This window comes from Pelodiscus sinensis, chromosome 2 (assembly GCF_052426305.1).
Source record: "Pelodiscus sinensis isolate ZL-2025 chromosome 2, ASM5242630v1, whole genome shotgun sequence".
Lineage (NCBI taxonomy): Eukaryota > Metazoa > Chordata > Testudines > Trionychidae > Pelodiscus > Pelodiscus sinensis.
In genome coordinates this window covers 125961072-125982538 of record NC_143053.1, presented here as the reverse complement: position 1 = coordinate 125982538, position 21467 = coordinate 125961072, and the positions used below count along the sequence as shown (strand labels likewise).

Below are 21467 nucleotides of genomic sequence, written 5' to 3'. Positions count from 1 at the left end.
CAGGATCATGCACTGCTCTTAATTAGCTCATAGAATAAGGTTGAGAATGACCCTTGCACAAGAGCTTTCCACAATCGTGGTCCTTGTGCTTCTCGAGCTCCATCCCAGAGAAAGCAATGCTTAGAAAAGGGCATGGATGAGATGGGGCCAGGACTCTGCTTCTCCAGACTTTACCCGCATACCTGTCTGAGATACATCATAATGGATGAGGCAGAAGGTGTATTTCCATTCGAAAAAAATAGAGGGTACATCTACACTTGCTCCCTAGTTCAAGCTAGGGATGCAAATGTAGGTGACCGAAATTGCTAATGAAGTGGGGATTTAAATATCTCATGCTTCATTAGCATAATCTCGCCGGCGCATTGCTCCACTCAACAGCTGATTCGAACCAGGAAGTGCATGCCGGTATGTGTTAGTTTGAACCAAACCCCTTCCTCAAAAAATGAAGAGTAACATTAGTTCAAACCAAGGGGTTTGGTTCAAACTAATGCGTCCCGGCGCACTCTTCCTGGTTCGAATCAGCTGTTGAATGGAGCAATGCGCCGGCGAGATTATGCTAATGAAGCATGGGATATTTAAATCCCCACTTCATTAGCAATTTCAGTCACCTACATTTGCATCCTTAGCTCGAACTAGGGAGCAAGTGTAGACATACCCAGAGATTATACACTTCCTCAATGGATTTTTTCATCACTGATGCCCCTGAGGTATTGCAACTCTGTTCTGCTTTCCCTCTCCCTACCTGCCCAGCTGTTTCATAAATGCCACACTTTACCCTATAATATTGGCTGACATTGAGCATAAGTATAGTATGTTGGCATTGGGGAGGAATAATTGATATTTCTGGCTGCTTCCTGATGTGAATGAGATTTAGAAAGTGGTATGATTAATAGCAAAGCTCAATGAAAAAAGTCTCTTAAAATTAACTAAGTATATTTATCTTCTCTGTCTAGGTCTCATGCTGTGATCATCAGCATAAAATTCACTGACGTGACGCATCAGGAAGCAATTATGATTTTAACAGGTTGGCTGCTTTAAGTGAGCTCTAAAATAAGGTGGAATAGTATGAAATGAATAAGTGTATATTATAATATACACAATGTACAATAATAGTATAGTACAATACATTAAAATAGCAATAAAAGCTGAAGAATAACTGAAATATAAACAGTGTGGCCAAATGTCCGTGTATGTGCATATAAATCCATAATAATATTCAGACATCTAATTAAAAGTGACTTGATTTTTAAAGTTATTGAGCACATCTGGTGCCCAATAAAACCAACTTTACTTAAGTGCTTAAATATGAATTTAGGTCACCAACTTTAAATATCCAGATATGAAATTTTTTACTTGAATCCTCTAGTTTCCTTTAGCTACGGATACCTGAAAATATCATATCTCTTCATAGTTAATGAGTATGAGACAGTACTTCAAGAATGAAATTGGATACAGATAATGCCTGTAGCATTAGTACTGGATTTGTCATTTGGGGACAGTAATTTCTGGAATTACATCAAATAATTTCATCATATAATTACATCATATAATTTGGAAGGGACGTGTACTAATAGGTCTCTGGGACAACTACTTTTTTGGAAATGCATACATTTTCTCTAAGCCTGTTCTGTTTATTTATACCAAAGTATAATTTAGTGGGGATGTGTTGGGAAGAATGCTGACAAACTAGAATCCACAAAAACCAAGCAAAATGTTTGAGCACTTAAATATGAATAACCCAGAAATTCTGAGGGCAAAAACAAAACAGAAGAAACAATAAAATGATAAAATAAAATATACACTATGGATAAAATATGTATGTAGATACACCTTTAGGCCGTGTCCAGACTCAGGGGTTTTTTCGGGAAAAGTAGCCTTTTCCCGAAAAAACTTCCCCTGCGTCCAGACTCAAGCCGCGTTCTTTCGAAATTATTTCGAAAGAACGCAGCTTTTCTTTCGATGGCGGTAAACCTCGTTTCACGAGGAAGAACGCCTTCTTTCGAAAGTTCCTCTTTCGAAAGAAGGCGTTCTACAATGTAAAGAGGCCATCTTCGAAAGAGAGCATCCAGACTCACTGGGTGCTCTCTTTCAAAAAAGCGGATTTCTCTATCGAAAGATCCGCCTGCAGTCTAGACGCGATCTTTCGAAAGAGGCTCTTTCGAAAGATGCTTTCGAAAGAGCCTCTTTCGAAAGAAGCCTTCAGTCTAGACATAGCCTTAGTGAGGCTGCTGTAGTCCTTAGTGCTTTTTGAGAATCACATTGTCTCAACATTTCTTACTATTTTCAATCATGTGATGCAGGTTAAGATTGTTTCAGTAATCTTTAATGAGTTTACCTGTACTTTCTAAAACATTGCATATATTATACTGGGGGCAAAATCAGTAGTGCCTCAGAATAGAATATCTACCTTTTTAATGTTTATGTTTGTGGACAAAACAGCAACTTGAAGCAGCCTTCTCTTTGAAGGCATAAACTTTTCGATAAATTGTGTTAAACCTTAACTTCAGATTATCAAAGATTTCTGAAGAGTTATAATCAAGTAGATAAATCAACAGCAAAATGCAAAATATTTGTTTCTAAAACATTAGGTCAGAACATGAACATGAAGAATCAAAAGGCAAATAAAATTGTAGACAGTCAATTAACTGCCATGGAAATTCAGTAGGAATTGGATACCTAACTCCCATAGGTCATTTGGAAGATCCCAGCTTTAATTTACATCCAACGTATGAGATGACGTTGTGAATTACACATAGAGAGTTAGCTGGAAAGCCAAATTGTGGTTTATGCATTATTGAGTGTTTCATATACTGAATATGTACACAGAATTTGGAAAGACATCATTTAAGAGATGACAAGTCCCCAGTCTGGGTAAAATTTGATGTTATCATCATACTCCAAACCTGAGTTCCCTAATATTGCATATGAATAATATTGCTTTGCTTTGCACAATTCTATTAAAGCTTCTGCCATGTTTTAGATTGATACCAATCACTGAATTGAGATTCTAAACATTATTTATCCACGATCTTATACTATTCAAAGACATTTCGTCACACAGATAGTAATCTGGCTATATTCCAGTCATTCAGATTTGCTGAATAGAAATATCTCAATATATTTCTTTTGAAAAAATAATTTAAAATTGTAAAATAAAACTACCAAAGTACAACAAACAGTAATTGGGTAAAATTTCTAAGCTCATTGCATAGGTCCTTAAACCTTAGTCACATATTAAAATTCATGTCACAGCGGTGAAGATACTGTATCCTAATTATGAACACATTATTTTGTGACAAGGTACATCATTAGGCCTAGAGTTTCATCTGCTTATTTCATTATCTGTTATTCCTACCATTATTTTCATTTTGTTTAGTATTGCTGTAACTGTATATATTATTTGACTATATTATGTGAATCAGAAATAATGAAAAGATTTGTATATTGGGGCAGTGAGAGCCCTTTATACAAACCAAAGCAATTCCAGACAAAGCATGTCATATTATCCTTCCAACTCATAGGCCAGATCATAAAATTGATGACAATCAAATGAACAGAATGTGACTCAGTTGAGCCATTGACTGCACATCTTCTGACTCCTTTTTTTTTTTTTTTTACTTTCCTTTTTTGAAATAACATTTGAATGTGCTTCATATTTAAATTGCATTCTATTCATACTTTCTGGAGTTCCCTATTTTGTAAAGGGAAACCTACACATACACAGCTTCCCCAAGAGGCTCTACAATTTTTCCTATCATGATTTACTGCCTCTGGTTACAATCTTTACTTTTAATTCCTTAGAAATCTATTCCACACTGAGATACTTTTAATGCAACATTTCCACCGAGTGAAAGTTTATAGTGGAGACATGACTCTGTGAACAAAGTTATTACAACTTATCCCATGATAAATAGAGAGACAAGATAGGTGAGGTAATATATTTTATTGGATCATTTTCTGTTTTGATAATTGTTTTGATTTCCTTGCATCATCATGAAATATGTTTCCTGATTTTATTTTCTTTCCAGTATGTGGAAGTATGTGATGAAATTGGTTCAATGAAAGAATATTATCCTACTCTCCGTGTCTCGTAATGTCTTGGGAGCAACACAACTACAACAACACTGAAAACTGCAATGGAAAACAACAATTTTTGCCACCTGAAACAATATCCACTACATGAGGAAAAAGCAAAACTTAGCAGTGACATCTATTTTGTGAGTAAATGCAAGAAACAAATTATTATCCTCAAAGGACTTACATGTATCACTTTTTAATAAGTACATAAACGTAGAAATTGGTTCAATAAAAGGTACATCACCCACATTGTGTCTCTAATATTTTGGGACCACCATGCCTACAACAAAACTGCAAACATCCATAATAAACAGAAGATTATAACAGTTTCAATAGTAATAGAATATTTCTGTATATTCACAATTTATGTGTTTTGTTGCAGAATCTACTTGGGATTTTTCTTCTCTTTTCTCTGAGTTTATAAATTGCTTTCACTGCAAATCTGTTTTTGTTTATCATTAACAAGCTTTTGAACCAGTTTGTATAAAGCAAGAGCCCCCATGGACCTTTGCACAAATTCAAATCAAACCAAAATTGACTCTTAACCAAGGTCTAAAAAACTTGACATTTCCATATTTAATATTATTGTTCTATATCACAACTTCTTGATTCTGGACAAGCCTAGAAAATGAGATTTCCAAAATGGGGTTTTTACATAGGTCAAGTTATCAATAGATCTTAAAATAATTTGGTAAGCATGCAAACAAGAGGAATCATCAAAACAAATGACATTTTACTGGCTTATCTGTTACTCCTTCTTTAAAATTATTCTGTGATGAAGGCTACTGAATCATTACCTAAAAAGAAAATATTGTGTATGTATTATATTATGGACAAATCCTTCACTCCTTGCCCACCTAAAACTTCTGTTGAATTAAAAAACACAGTAGGAGGATTTATTAATTATTTTCATCCATGCAAATCCAGATTGTTATGGAAGTATTAGTCTATTTTGTGCATAACTCTAGAAATGAATAAAAATAGCAAGAGAAGACCCCAGTGCTTATTTTGTGGTAGAGTAAATGTGTATTTACCTGTCCTGCTTTTGCATTTTCACAAACAAAAGTTTCATAGTATTTGGCAAATTCTGGTGCATGGTCATTTATGTCTAAAATCTTGATGAAGATAGGTATCTGACTACTTTGTTTAGGATTATCTGGAAAAAGAAAATAATTTTCTCAGGAATATAAGAATTGGAAATATTTACAATTCATGTAAGAAAATGAAAACTATATTATTAAGCGTATTTCATCTATTTCCATCCAAAACACATAAGAAATGCTCATATTTTTACAATTTATGCTCAATTTTTGACTTGAGTTAAAAACAATTTAAATTATTTAAGGTATCAGGTTTGTCAGTATATCCCAAACAGCTGTGAATGTGTGTGTACTTATTTTCTGGAATCTGTGCTTAAACGGAGTTGCACAGGGTAATCTGGAGTGTGCAGATAAATGTTCTGGATCAATTCAAAGCCCTGTCTAACTACAAAGGCAGGAAAAATATATCTGATACAAGTAGCCTCCTAGGCCAAACCATAGCCAATGGGATGAATAAACAAAAGCAAATATTGGCAGTTGTGCCAGTGTTTGGAGAAAATAGCTTGCTTAAAGAAAAAATGGTGAGTCTGTTTTTGAAAGGTGGACTGTGAATCTGCTGTACTCAGCACAGCCCATACTATGTCAGTCGCACTACTTCCAAAGGAAAAGAAAAAGTAGCAAGGAAAAGAAAAATGGTGTCATAGAGCCCATTGCTTAATTGATAGTGATGTACCCCTATGGAATGTACGAGGACAAATTTTCTGTTCTGCCCTGGGTAGGAAGGGTAATATACTAACTTTATAGGCCTCTGGTTGTGACTAGGATTAGCTTGGTCCTTGGCACAAGTTAGAGGAGCCTGAAGACCAATCTAATGTCTACCCATGGCTCCAAAGGATCATTCAAAGTCTAAAGTCCAGATTGCTAGCATGCTTTAAGCACGTCCTCACTTTCTTACAAATGTTCTCTCTCCTAAAGGTTGAGGGATGCAATGTGTAGAAGCACTATACTGGCTCTTTACGAATTTATGCAAGGCAAATCCTCAGGAAGCCGGTTATGTTGTCTTTGTGCTGCTCTACACTGCTGAAATGGACCTTGGATTTTTTTTCTCCAGGGGAAAAAATAAGTAAATCATGAAATCATTGTTTTGTTTTTCTTTTCTTTTTGTTAAAAGTTACCCCTATTGAATGTGTATGGCTTGAGGTTAGCAAATTATGTTCATGGTTGTAATTTTTTAAAGAAAGGGAAGGGTGACTCTAGCAAAAAATATCTACAACACAAATTTGTTATAGAACATGTCAATTTGAAAATTCTAACATTCTCTTCAGATAAGAACTCACTGATTTCAGTTGCTATAACAGTGATATTGTGCCAGGGGGTTTCTTCCCGATCGAGTGTCTTTGAGATGAATAGAGACCCATTTCCTGAGTGGATGTTGAATATTCTGTCGAGGTCAGTGTGTCGATCCACAGAATATCTGTCAAGATATAATATAAGTGTGTTGTATCACCCTCTTCTATTATATTTTCTAGTTTTGCTTACTAACTATCATTAAATGCTTCCAATTTTTACCTTAAGTAAAGCTACCTTAATATTTTCAGTACTACATTACCTAACCTTCCCTCTACTTACTATAGGGAATAACTAGTGCAGACTGTAAATACTGAGCCTTTTCTACACTTGAAAGTTTAAATCCTTGCCAGTGTTTTAACGCAGCAGTGTAGTCATTCAAGAGTGCTATAGAGTGCTCTCCCAACACTCAATATATAACCCCTCCCTAAGGGGAGTAGCCAGCCTGGTTAGCATTGGTGCTTTACAGCACTGTAACTTGCTGTGCTTGAGGGTGTGTATTATCACAGTGCTGAGCCAGAAAGTTGCAGCACCAGAAATTGGCAATGTTGACTTAGTCCGAATTAAAGTTATTTAAGATATTGTGCTCCATGTGCTTAGCATAGCACACAAAATGCCAGTCACTTGACATTGCTCTTAAATAAGATAGAAAGGTAAAACACTTGTATAGGTAGTTATTTAACATGAGTCATTTCAAAAAAGTGTATTTTAGCCTAGAAGTATAACAAATTGTGGAATGATAGCGAGTGAACTCAGACTGAATTATCTTTTCCAAGGTTTTCACAAATAATAGTGATTTTGGGGTGCTTCAGTCTGTTGGATGATTAACCTCAAACACCATCACAGGGACTTCATTTCAGTAACTGTTGAGCATCCACTCTTTGAAGACCAGACACCTTTGATTAGTCTCAAGATGGCCAGAAAAATCATGGGCAGAAAAATTCCACTTGAAAATATTTTGAAAGCAATGGCTTTTGGGTCTGAAACTGCAACAAGATTTTCACCCAGTATTAATGATGCATTGCATTTGTTGAGCTCTCTTTTCCTTCTGAAAAAAGTAACTTACATTCATAGGATATCTTGTGATCTAGTGACCATTAACCACAAATGATGAGCTCATACACAATTGGCTTGACATTACTTTCCCCCAAAATGTGCACTTTCAGAAAGTAGCTCATTCAGAGTTCTGCACTTCCAACTAGAAATGCAGCTGAAGCAGGTTTCACAATCAGCTGCATGACCGATGCACTAATGTACAAATGGCCAGTTTTATTCACATCACTTTAGACAATAATAGTATATGTGCTAACAGTATGGCAATAACCCAACTCCATACATTTACCTACAACACCGATATGACTTTCTTACAGTAGTTTATGTATATGCTGCACAAATGCTGGAAGAGGAAATAAATTGAGCACTCACATATTTGTGGAGAACCGGTAATGGCAAGCATCACAATATAGATTGCCAAATGGAAAAGAATGGGGGGAGGGAAGGCAAAAAGTATAAATCTTCTTGTAACAAACACATTTCGCTTTGCAGTACTGTCATTCATAGCATTGGCAAGGCAAAATACCATTTTACCTTATTCATCCTTATTGGCAAACTTCTGAGAGATATTCAAGGCAGCATATTTCTACTGGATGAATCTATAAATGCTGATCATTATATACTTAGGAAATAAAACATGGCAGACAATGGGTGTATCTCTGGGGGGTTGTTTCATGCATTGGACCTGTTGCAAATTGTGATGGAGAATGCCAACTGCCATCAACCATTGGAATGCACATTCATCTAGTGCTCAATTTATTTCTACTTAATCACTGCAGGCCTGGTTCTGTTCGGTGCCCTCAACTATCAGTAAAGTTATTTGGAATCATAAAGCTGTTATTTCTTGCTCAGGATCAGATCATATGTCATTTGTTTTGTTACATTTTAAAAGAGAGATTAAACAAGTATCTACATCTCATGCATTTTACACCACGCAGGAGCGGATATTTACTTTATTGCATTCTTGGTGGCATCTGGATCTTGAGCTGCCACCTGCCCGATGATAGTTCCCTCCTTGGCATCTTCATCTACTTCTATTATATAAGAACTCCTGCTGAACACGGGAGGTTCATCTATGTCTTCCACAAAAACCTTGACTAGAGCTGTGTCTTTAAATGGCCCCAGGTGAAAAAATCGTGGATCAGGATGAGTGTTGGCTGCCTCTACTCTTAAAGAGTACAGCATCTTGTTCTCAAAATCCAACTGCTAGGGAGCAAATAATAAAAAAGTAGGCTCAGTTTACAAGAAATATAAATGGATTTCACAGCACTAAAATAGTGGGGACAGGAATTATTTCAGATGTTATTCTGAAATAACAGTGCAAGTGTCTACATAGCAATTCCATTATTTTGAAATAAATTCAAAATAATGGACAGCTTATTCTGACTTCTATAAACATCATTTCACAAGGAATAATGTCCTATCCCTATAGATATTTTGGAATAGCAGTAGCATGGATGCTCCTCTGCTGCTATTTTGAAATAGCTCCTCCCAAGGGCCATTCAAAGTAATTACTCCTCAGTGCCTCCTGGGGATCTAAATTGAGGTAGGGCATCAACATTAGGAGAGCCTGCCTCAGACTAATTTTGAAGCTTTCCTGTGAGTAGATCTGCTATTTTGAAATAAGCTATTTCAGAGTATTTCTTCGGGAATAGCTTATTTCAAAATAAGCGCGCTGTGTAGACGTACCCTGAGAGACCTATAGGATTCCTAAACGTTCATTTGTGACTCCTCCATCAGCAATAAAGAGCCAATTTTAGATGACTAAGGTATGGGACAGTGCACTCTTCATCTTATTATGCTATTATGTAGCTTGGTAAAGTCACTTTTTTCTTTTATATAATCTTTATAAGAAATTAAAATCTGCAATACTCTGCACACACATACAATAGTGAACACATTCCATACTGAACTTTTGTAAAGAGCGCTAATATCAGTGGTAAGACAATCACAAAAGTATCATCATTTGGGATTAACTTCCCAAGGCTTGGTTGTTTAGCCTAAATTTATATAAAATTATTTTTGGAACAGTCATTCCAGAACATTAACGCTCTCTTGTGAGTTTATTTTTTAATTTCCTTATTAAGAGCAGTGTTAGGACTACCATGGGATAAAAAGCTTTTCTAATGGCATTCTGGTACACTAAATTCCAGATGAAAACTGGAAGAATTGCAGAAAAAAGAAGAAAAAAGGTTTAAATAAGAACACTGTGAGTTTCTTAAAAGATTTTGTTTCTTTTCCAAACATTAGATTGGTTTAGCTATGAGAATAACTAATGTGCCCATAAATAATTACATGATTATTGCAGTTGTTAGCTTGGTTTTCCATTTATAGTCTATGCTGAATTTCATCTTTTACAGTTAAATATATAATTGTATAGGATTGTTATTCAACTATCCTCCTTAAACAAGATTTATAAAATAGTATTTATAATGTACTGCTACATCAAAATGGAATAAAATGAACTATGTAGGTATGAGATACTTATATGTCTTAGCTATCATTTCCATCACATTATTGTATTAAATTTGAATCACATATTTATGTGATATACAAAAAATTACACTAAAATAAGTTAAAGTTGCAATGTCAAGCACTCAAAAATTTGGGAAGGCCAATATTAAGGTGCCTCAGGCAACATTCGTTCAATCCAAATTTGCATAACAAGAAGAAAAACATTTCCCCGCTTTTTTCAATGTATTTTATTTTCAAAATTAAATTGCCAGGGTTTTTTTTACAAGAACCAGTTTGCAAACGAGTCTCAGCTGATGAAGCTCTAGTGTGTTTTGATCTGCGTTCATGTTTAATTATGTATGTGTATGCAAGGTTTGCATTTTACAGTTTTATTCATATTTGCATGATTTCACATGTTCATTAGAAAATGAATTAAGGCTAATGGGTAATGAAAACTATTATGGGCTGTCCCATATGATCTGTCTCAACTGTCCAAGTACAAAGCCATAATAGTAAGAACTGTAGCCTAAAATGGATATTCAGATAACATCAAAACAGTTTTCAGTTTGCTTAGCTGGCCAATTTTAAGCCTTAAAGAGTCACAGATCATCTATGAATTCAAGTTCTATATAGTCTTTTTATTTGAGGACACCTATTGACATGTCATATAGGAGTCAAGGCATGTTGGAAACAGCAGAGATTTTAAGTAGATGTTTGAGTTGAACCCTTCTTGCAGCTCTAGATAAGAGACTCCCTGGTGGAGGAACAGGAAAACTACTAAAGGATAGGCTTTCTATGTTGGATTAGTTCTCTTTAGAAGAGTGAATTTATCAAACTCAGGCCTTCAGGCAAACCAACAACATTTTGTTCACCTCTGACCCCTGGGAACCGCACTGCAGAGTTCAGATGTCCAAGTTCTCATGGATTGACTTCAAAATTATTGTTTATGAGACTCTATCTTTGATTGACAACAGCCATTGAGAATATCGTTTTATATGAAATGACATGCCAAGAAAATTCCTCCAAGACTTGAGAATAACAATAACCGATAAAGAAAGAGGACAACAAAATTAATACAGCTTCTCGGCAGGTGACCCCATATGAAACATTCCTTTATCCTCTCTCTTGAGGAAAGAAAAAACCCACCCGGAGTGCTAAGTATAATAAAAAGAGAGGGAGGAAAAATAAACCTTTTTGATGGTTATAATCCCTTCCTGTGTGTCTTTGTCAGTGATGATATCAAACATGTCTGATCCATCCCCGTTGGAAATGCTGTATTCAATCTCTGCATTTTCACCCACATCGAGGTCATTGGCTTTTATTCTTCCGAGAGGGGTCCCAAGTGGAGCAGACTCAGGAGAGCTGAATTGGTAAGTACCTGGAAAAGTTAAATCAAATATTTTTTTTGCCTTTCATCTCTCTAAATAATAAATGCTTTTGTTTCCTCTAGATTTTTTTTAAAATTGTCTTGAAAGTTTAAACATTCTAACAAAAGTACTCTTAGTCATCAGGAATAAACTTTAAAACAAAGATAACTTGCCTGTCAATGAAAAGTTTGTATGTTTTTTTTAATGGAAGTGTGACACTTCAAAAGAATTTAGTACTGTATTCTTTATACACTTTCTCTTTTGTACTTCAGATGAAAAGAACACAGATAGAAGCACAATAATACAGCAGTGATTATGACCCTGAGTAGTTAATGGCTTTATTTATTTTGTCTATCTTCTAGAGATATTTTCAATGAGATCTAAAGTTATTATTTTCGCTCCAGCCTCCACAGTTTTCAAAACAAAATGGATCTGAGGGAGAAACTAAAATACAATAGACAAGGTTTTCTATTTTGAAATTGCCTTGAACAGTTTTAAGTGTGCTTTATGTGAGATAGAAATTTTTCATGGTAACACATATTAAAGATATATTGTAAAAAGATGTGTAATATGTAATATTCCTGCTAACTGCCTGAACTATAGAAAAGTTGTACAAATGTGTCCAGTTTTTTGAATTAATTCCCTTTGGACACATTTGTTTTCATACCTTCTTGTGCTTGATTTCTGTTAATGCTTCTAGACTCAGATATTATACTAGCATGGATGCTATTGACAAAGGAATTTTAACCTTGCACATCTTGGTACAAAAGGTAAATTTTAAATTGATCTTTCCCCAGCATTTGCTCTAAAAATCTAACTGTAACATTATGATCATAGATAATATCACACGAGCCTCTTCACCAATCGCAATCGGGAAATTTAATTTGAATGTTAACTAGCCATATATGGAGATAAATAATTATTAAAATGAGTTTTGGAAAATATTGAAAACAACAAGTAGGTGTGAGAAATTTGCAGTATGTTAGCAGACATTTTGCATGCCAGTTTGCTGAATATTATCTATCATTTGCGCAGCCCAGTTCGTTATTAGCACCCTGTCACTTGTAACTATTATAAAGTAGCAGTCACATAGGGTATTTTGTAAAGCCATGCCTGACCAAGACAAGCTCAGGGAAGGCACTGTGCCTGAAGAAGGTAAACCCCCCTATTGCGTGGCTTAATGAGCAAAGAGACTGTAAAATCTATAGCAGTCTCTAGCAGGTATAACTTTGTCACTTGATGTTTCCCTGACATATTCATCCCCCTTATCCACCTGCTCATCTTTTTTGGTTCACAATGAAAAAACAGTTTCTGAATTTTCTCAAGTATACTGATTATAGCAGATCCTTGCGTGGGCTACAGAAGGCTGAGTGAATCTCTGTCCCCAATGTCATGCACCTGAGTCACAGTCTGACTCATTGGAAGTGTCTTATCCTTAGAAATTTCTGAGTAAAAAGGGCAATGTAAGTATGATGCTAAATTGGATTTTCTGTTAGAAAGTCAACCCTGTGGTTGAAAAATTACCAGTGGGCTGCAAAACTCATGTTCCTCTCCTAGACCTAATGACAACCAACCTTCAAAAGGACAATCTTTTCCGTTCGCAGGCGTATCTAAACTTTTCATTCTGACAGTTGAGCCAGAAATTCTATAAGCACAAACTTAGTGATGATACTTCAAATTTTCCCAGTGTGGAAGGTCCAGAAATACCAAAAGAACTCCTCCTTTGGATGAGCTTGATTCTGTAAGCCGTCACTGTAACTGAGATGATGCCAGTGAATGCATATTGTTGGCATATGAGCTAACCAGGTTGGTTTTGGGTACAATTCTGATGTGTCTATTTTTTGTAATCCTTGGTTATGTCTACAATGCAGGTATTTGCTGGCAGACAGTATGCTAATGAGCACTTATTAGCATTTGATGCACTGTCATTTGCATATTCTCTGCCGATGCTTTTTGCACCAGAGGTTTTTGTGCAAAAACAAGCAATGGAGACGGTCCATTTTGCACAAATTTCCCCTTTTGCACAAGATACTTTAGGCCTCAGAAAAGAAGGTATACAGGATCTTGCACAAAATGGACCTATCTACACTACTTGTTTTTGCGCAAAAACTTCTTGTGCAAAAAGCATCGTCAGAGAATATGCAAATGACAGCGCTACAAATGTTAATGAGCGCTTCCTTAGCATACTTTCTGCCGACAAATACCTGCAGTGTAGACATAGCCATATTGTACAATTCTGCAAAGCTGTTGCATTTCCTATAATTTATATTTTGCATGGTTTAAGTGTTTTATGGGGGGGGATGTTTGGGACTGGATGACTACTGTATTTATCACCATGATACCTGAGTGCCTTACAAGTTTCCATAAATCCAGAAAGCCTGGATATTTGTACAGTCTTTGGTGTGTCTGATAAGTGTGCTGGCAAGGATCCCAATCATAGTCAAAGGTAGTAAAGATTTTATAATGTGGATATTTTCCCACCAAATACTGAACTGAAAATGTGATTCCTTTTCATATTACCTACCAAGTAGTCATCACATGCTGATTTAAACAACTTTTCATTGTCAATCAGCTTGGGATCAAGTCTATACTAGCAGTCTTGAATTAAAGGTTCTATATCACATTGCACATGCCCTATCCATCTTGCTTGCTTGTCAGTTGTGCTGCAATAGTTTTCCATTAAAAAATGTAATAATCATGACAAGATTATCAAAAATACTCAGCAGGCACAACTACACACATATTTTAGACACTCAATTAAATCGTGAGATAGTCAAAGGTTTTTAACCATCTACTAATGCCCATTATAATGGGTTTAGAAAACCTGGCTACTTATTTAGGTGCCCAAGTGGTTTGAGCTATTCTGAAAAGTTCACCTTAAATTTGCTATAACTATTAAGTGTTTCAAATATACCAATCGCAATTGTCTTTGTTACTGTTGTACTTATTTTAAGGATTTGGGAAGTAAGTTTATTTTGTAAGGAACAATTAGTTTCTCTTTTTTTTAAGTGGACTCCCATGTGCTTTAAAGAAGCTGCAGTATAAGTAGAAACAGCTGCAACAGTGAAAAAGTATCCCAGATACTGATAGCTAAACAATCTGAAAGACGCTTTTTGAAACACAGCAGAACTATTAAAGGATCCATACTCTGGGGGAACCGTGGTGGATTGTCATTGACATCAGTCAGGGTGATGTTCACCAGAGTGGTCCCTGATAATCCTCCCATCTGGCCTCCCATGTCCTTGGCCTGGATGACCACTTGGTACTGCTCCCTGTTTTCTCTGCTCATGTCTGGCAAAGCAGTTTTGATTATTCCTTGGAGAAAAGAATAAAAAGGGAGGGGGGAAACACTTTAATCCCTGAGTTTTAAAATGGATTTATGTAAGATATACTGTACAGATGTTAATCCACAGCAAATAAATACAATTAAAGGTGTTTTGAAATAAGGCTTTCAATCCATGACAGTTTTAATGTGATTGCAAGAAAAGAGAAATATAGTAGTGCAATGATTCAATATTTTGACTATACTAAATCCATTTAATTATCCTTTTAATGACAAAAAATATTATGTTTGTCACATTAATGAAAGCTTTTCAGCTGGTTCCCCTGGCTATTATTTTGATAAGGTTATTAGCTCCAACCTTGGAATGGTATGCATTATAACACTTTTTCATTACAGGGGCAGAATTCAGTGTTATCGTGGATTCAATAGATTCATAGATTTTCATGTCAGAAGGGACCACTGGGGTTATCTAGCTTGACCTCCTGCATAACACAGGTCACTGGATTTCTATAAATTATTTCCCATTTTAGGTCCAACAACTGTAGCTGAACTAGAGCATAGATTCCAGAAAACATCTAATCTTGACTAAAGGATGTTTTTGAGGGAGAGACCACAATACTCAATAAATAGTTCTGTTAATCACCCTCCCTATTAATTTTGTTGTGCCATATTTCCATCTAAATTTGTTCAGCTTCAACTTTTAGCCACCTGATCCTATTATGTTATTGTCTGCTACACGGACAAGCTGCTCAGTATCAGATTTCTGATCCCATGTAGACTCTGATCAAGTCACCTCTTAATCATCACTCTGTTACTATAAATACCAGGCCTGTCAACTGCAATTTCAGGCTCCAGGGTAAAACAGTTAGTGGGCCCCCATTCACACACAAGCTGGGCCTGTATGGATCTGGTCCACCTGACATTCGGGTGGTGCTGCACCTGTACTCACTGATGCCCACTAAACTGCTGGCTGCACTGCTGGGCACACTTTTCTGACAAGGCAGATTATTCATGTGTCCTCCTAATATGGTTGCCATCAGTCTAATCAGGCAAACCCAAAGACCTTTGCCCTGCCGCCTGTCTGCCCCTTCTCTCAGGCCCCAGCCTCTGCTCACTCCATCCTTTCTCCCTCTCTTCATCCCTCACCTTTACCAGGCTATGGTAGAAGGTTGGGGTGCAGGCTATGATAGGTCATTTGATTGCAGGAGAGAGTGCAGGCTCTGAGAGGTTGTTTGAGGGTGGGAACAGATGTAGGCTCTGGGAAGGCATTTGGGTACAGGCTCTGGGCTGGAGCAGGCAGTTAGGGTACAGGAGAGGGTCAGGTGGGTGATATTTACCTTGGGTGCCTCCCAAAAGTGACTGGCACGTTCCTATGCCAGCAGCTCCCATGTGGGGGAGGGAGCAGAGGATCTTTGAGAGCCACTGCCTTCAGGCAACACCGCCACTGCTCCTACTGGCTGCAGTTCTAGGTCAGTGAAAGCTGCTAGGTCTGTGTGTGGGGCAAGGACAGCACACAGAGTCTCCCACCCAGGGGCCTCAGGCACATGCCTGCCGCTTCCAGGAGCGGTGTGGAGAGAAGTGGGAAAGAAACTCGGCTTAGCCCCTCTGCTTTGCTGGCAGCAGTGGCCAAGGCCCCCAGACCATTTTAAATAGCTCAGGCCCTAGGCAGTTGCTCTCTTTAGCCATTCCTGTTGACAGTCATGCGACATCCATTGAGCTCCTTGAGTCTTTCACTTTAAGTTATGTTTTCCAGTCTTTCAGTCATTAGCAGGGATCGTCTCTAAACTCTCAAATGTGTCACCATCCTTATATAAACATGGATCCCAGAACCAGATGTAGTATTCCTGTAGTGGCACTAGCCCAACACCAGTATAATATAACCTCCCTGGTCATACTACTTTAAGAAAATAAAACTTACATTTTATGGTGCTGCAGGTTCACTGCCTTAATAATATGGGGCCATACCATGCCATCCGTTTTCAAGCAGAAATCAAGGGGGTCTTCTGCTTAAAACCAGATAGATAGTCCATGTTCATGCTGAGGTTTGGACAAATCATAACAGTACTTGAACGATTTATATAGCATGTTTATCAAACTGAGTGTAAATACTTGAGTGAGAAGGATCTTGATCCCTGCCTGAGTATCTGTAAATATGACAAAGATAAAGAAAGTGTTGCTGACCTGTCTCTGGGTCCACTGAGAAATATGGCTGTCCCTGGAGGATGCTGTACACTACTTTGGCGCTGTTTCCATAGTTGGCATCATCAGCATCTGTAGCTGTCACTTGGATAACAGATGTTCCTGAATAGGAACACAACAAAGAATTCATCATATGAAATGAGATAATGTCGATCATGATGCTGATGTACACTTGGGGTTTTTTTTATTATAAAATATATTTAATGGCAAGATGCATAGAACAATCAAAACCTGCATAGAATATATCAAGCTGACTCAGTGGGTTTCCCACCTTTTCAGTCAGCTCTAATCAGAAGCCACAGGCAAAACATAAGCAATTGCTGTACAATACAAAGCCTACCTCCCCTCACAAAAGCAACCCTCTTTCCACCCCTCAAAAAACCTAGTGTATTCTAATAGCATACGTTTCCCACCATTAATTATGGAGGCATGCTGTGATTAGATACATGTATTTTGTAGATGTAGAGATGACACAATTCTCTTCCTTTCTACCATATGCTAGGTGTGTTCATTTTTCTTCTCTCCAAAGAGTGTTTTTTTTCCAAGTATGGTGAAATGAAATCCAATTATGGATTCCATTACTAGGACTTGTACGTAGATAGATGCAATATGACTAAACTACTGTGTATATAATCTGTCTGAAATACTGTGTGGAGGAAAATACTCCTGCTTCTAAATATAATGCATTTACAATGGTAAAATAATGCTGTGAAGTCTGAGAGAGAATGGTTAAAGCTAAATAACACGCCTAACTAACTTTTGTCTCTTGGGCTGTTTCTACACTGGGCCACTTATTCCGGAAAATCAGCCGCTTTTCCGGAATAAGCTGCGAGCTGTCTACACTGGTCCTTGAATTTCCGGAAAAGCAACGATGCTCTACTGTACAATATCAGCTGCTGTTTCGGAAAAACTATTCTGCTCCCGCTCGGGCATAAGTCCTTATTTCGGAAAAGGGCCAGTGTAGACAGCCCAGTAGTCTTTTCCGGAAAAAAGCCCCAATCGCGAAAATGGCTATCGGGGCTCTTTTCCGGAAAAGCGCGTCTACATTGGCCACAGACACTTTTCCGGAAAAAGGGCTTTTCCGGAAATGCAGCCTGCCAATGTAGACGCTCCTTTTCTGGAAAAACTGAAAATGGAATAGTATTCCGTTTTAAGCATTTCTGTAAATTCATGCCTGTGTAGACACAGCCCTCATGTTTAGTACTTTGGTACAATAACTTAAAGATTTGGGGGAGTGGTTGGTAATCATTGTAGATGTGATGCCAGGCTTTAGAATTTGGAAAGGATTACAAAGGGAACAAAGTACTGGAAAAGACAGAGGTATAGTTGGAAATGTTGATGTGTGTACATGTTAATTTGTTTTTATCCTTCCTGGACACTGGCTCTGCATTCTGTCCTTGGCAACATTTCTGTTGTATTTTTCTATTAGCTGAAAAGCTTCATTTTGGGGATACCTCAAACATTTTTTTCAGTGTTCTGGGAACTGCGAGCAAAATAAAAAATCTGTTCTAATTTTAACCTCTTCTCTTTCCACACCAGTATATAGAATGGAATAGATCCAATGGGGGAATTTGGGAAATAATTGTTCCTTTTTTACTATTCTTGGTGAGATGCATTTGACTGCACCATACCTAAAGTGGGAGAAATGTTGTCTGAGCTTGACAGAGGAAGGCTGCAGTACTTTATGGTGGAGGAGATCAGAAACTGCTGCAAAAGGTTAGTGTTGGTCAGCTTTGTGGCACTGACTCATTCTCCCTCCTCTCCACTCTGTGACATTGGAAGGTTATAAATGTGGCCGTTACAATCCCTTTTTTAATGCATCAGGCAAAATCTAATAAAAAAAAACCAGCCCGTGTGTGTGAAATTATTGTTTTCAAGAAAATGCTTACATCAGCAGCAGCAATTATAGCTGTGTTATTTCATGAACTCCTTTTTTGGGGGGGCATGGGGAAGGAGTCATTGGCAGAGCCCTGCGGCTTTCTCTTTTTTACATAGTTGCTTCTCTTCATCTTCAAAGCTCCACTTTGTAGCCATTTCTTCTGGCCAACAAATGATATATAGAAGCGTTTAGGGGACCCTTGCTCCTTAACTTATATCAACAAGAAAGTTCACTGAGACTATGTCTACACAGCAGCGTTATTTTGGAATAACTGACGTTATTCTGAAATAACAAAGTCCGCATCTACGCTACAAACAGTTAATTTTGACAATGTCAAAATACTGTCAAGCTGGAGGACTTCTTCCTCTGACTTCTTTAACCCTCATTTTATGAGGAGTTAGAGAAGTTCAAGGAAGAGTGCTTTACCTCGGACTTCCTGCTGTGCAGACAGCTCCAAAAGCCGAAATAAGCTATTTCGACTTAAGCTATGCAATTGACGAAGCTCAAATTACATAGTTTATTTTGGCTTTAGCCCTGCTGTGTAGACATGCCTTGAGAGACATAGGTTACAGAAAACCCCTTCCATTAGTTTGGAAAAAAGAAGATTAAGGGGGGACATGATAGCGGTTTTCAAATATCTAAAAGGGTGTCACAAGGAGGAAGGAGAAAATTTGTTCTTCTTGGTTTCTGAGGACAGGACAAGGAGTAATGGGCTTAAAGTGCAGCAGGGGAGGTTTAGATTGGACATTAGGAAAAAATTCCTAACTGTCAGGGTGGTCAAATATTGGAATAAATTGCCAAGGGAGGTGGTGGAATCTCCCTCTCTGGAGATATTTAAGAACAGGTTAGATAGACATCTGTCAGGGATGGTGTAGACGGAGCTTGGTCCTGCCTTGAGGGCGGGGGGCTAGACTCGATGACCTCTCGAGGTCCCTTCCAGTCCTATTATTCTATGATTCTATGATTCCACATTGGATGCTTAGTCCCTGAGAAGGAAGGCAGCATAGTCTAATGAATAAGGCCCTAGGCTGTGACTGTATTCTCCTCCTCACTCCACCATGATCCTGTAGCATGATGTTGGGCAAGACGATTTCCCCCTCTATGTCTGTTGTTTCTCTTATCCTTTGTCTTTTTCCTCTATTTTAACCATAAAGGCAATTTTTCTACTCTTACAATTTGTTTGAAATACATATAGTCCAATAGGTACTCAATTTCCACTGTAGCCTTTAGATCAGGAGTGGGCAATATTTTTTGATGATTTTCTATGCTATTAATGAAAGGGATGTGGGGTCTGGGATGAAGCTTGGGTTCAGAAGGAAGCTCGGCATAGGAGATTGGGGTGCAGGAGAGGTCATGGGTCTGATAGGAAGTTCAGGTGAAGGAGTGAGTTGTGACCTGGGTCAGGGGATTGTGGTGCAGGGTTTGAGTGTAGGAGAGGATTCTGACCTGGCGCGGGGGGGGGGGGGGTAGAAGGAGCTGCAGGGTCTGGTAGGGAGTTTGGATTCAGGAAGGGGTTGTAACCTGGGTCAAGGGTGCAGGAGGGCGTAAAGAGGGTTTGGGTGCAGGAGAAAACTGGGGTATGGGAAGTGAATGGGATGCCAGGTGCAGGCTCTGGTTGGGAGCAGGCTCCCTATCTGCTGTAGCCCCACATGCTACTCAAAGCGTTTGGGTGCTGAGGCCAGTATTTGTGTCTCTGTATGACTAGGCCCTTGGGGGAAAGCGGCTTCCTGTACCCACAAGCACCCTATAGTTACAATTGGTCACTTTCTGTCTAATGAAAGCAGTGTGCTAGGGCAGGGGCAGGAGAATGTGCCCTCAAGGGGCATGCCACACAGAAACACACACACTGGTGCCAGCAGCCAGCCATTTTGAGTGGCACATGGGGCATGAGAGACAGGGATCTGCCCAAGGCAGATCAGATCTAAATGTCTGGTTGCCTGAATTTAGCCTGTGAGCCATATATGCCCACTCCCGCTCCACTATAATAAGAATACTGAATGATTTCTGCTGTACCCTCAGCCTTTACCAACTGTAATCAGAAATCAGTCCCAAATATCTAACAAAATAGTAAAAATATAGTGAACTATTATTAGTACACCAGACTGACCTTATATTTGATGTGCGGCTATCTTTAGAAAGTTACAGGACCTTCTGTTTGTGTGCTGATAAAACCTGCTTCTGTAAGCATTAATATAACTATGGCAAATAGTCATTTTTCTACGTGACCACTGTTTATAAGGAGGCTATTGGTAACTAAAATTTACATTAATTTAATGTGTAATTCATGAAAGCATTCTGCTGCTGTACTGGTTAGATATTGTGGACTTTGTCTGTGGCAGAGATAACAAAGAGCTGTAATTTGAAAGAGAAATCCAAAGTCTAAAGCACAAATTCCAGGGGTTATCCTGGTCATACACATTATAAAATTATACCAGTCACATTATGGTTTGTTTTTAAGACAACAAAATAGTTAGCTGCTATTTATCCTTGAAGATTAGAATAGCATTTTTAAATAAACAATCATTCTAAGAACTCATTCTACTATTAGGTTTAGACATTCTATCATCATCATCAAAAGTCTTTACAAACTTTGGGTTCAATTCTGCCGATTGTCCACATATATAATTTTCCACTCTAAGCTACCAATTGATTGCTGCATAGTCTTTCATCTCTGTTTTCCATCCCAACATTTACTTGTCTTGTTTATTTAAGCTATGAGCTCTTTGAAGCAAAGACCATTCTCCTTTTGTGCTTTTCCAGTGTCCAGC

General features: G+C 37.8%; 1 protein-coding gene across 1 annotated transcript in view; it reads right to left on the bottom strand.

The window, feature by feature from the left end:
* The window catches only part of CDH9 (cadherin 9), a 129301-nt gene that overhangs the window by 8429 nt on the left and 99405 nt on the right, over positions 1–21467 (bottom strand). The window contains exons 4-9 of the mRNA XM_006115915.5: positions 16803–16922; positions 14486–14653; positions 11162–11349; positions 8470–8723; positions 6455–6591; positions 5112–5233 (exon numbers count right to left, since the gene is read on the bottom strand). Of these exons, the coding sequence (XP_006115977.2) occupies positions 5112–5233; positions 6455–6591; positions 8470–8723; positions 11162–11349; positions 14486–14653; positions 16803–16922 (989 nt within the window). The remainder of the gene's footprint in view (positions 1–5111; positions 5234–6454; positions 6592–8469; positions 8724–11161; positions 11350–14485; positions 14654–16802; positions 16923–21467) is intronic.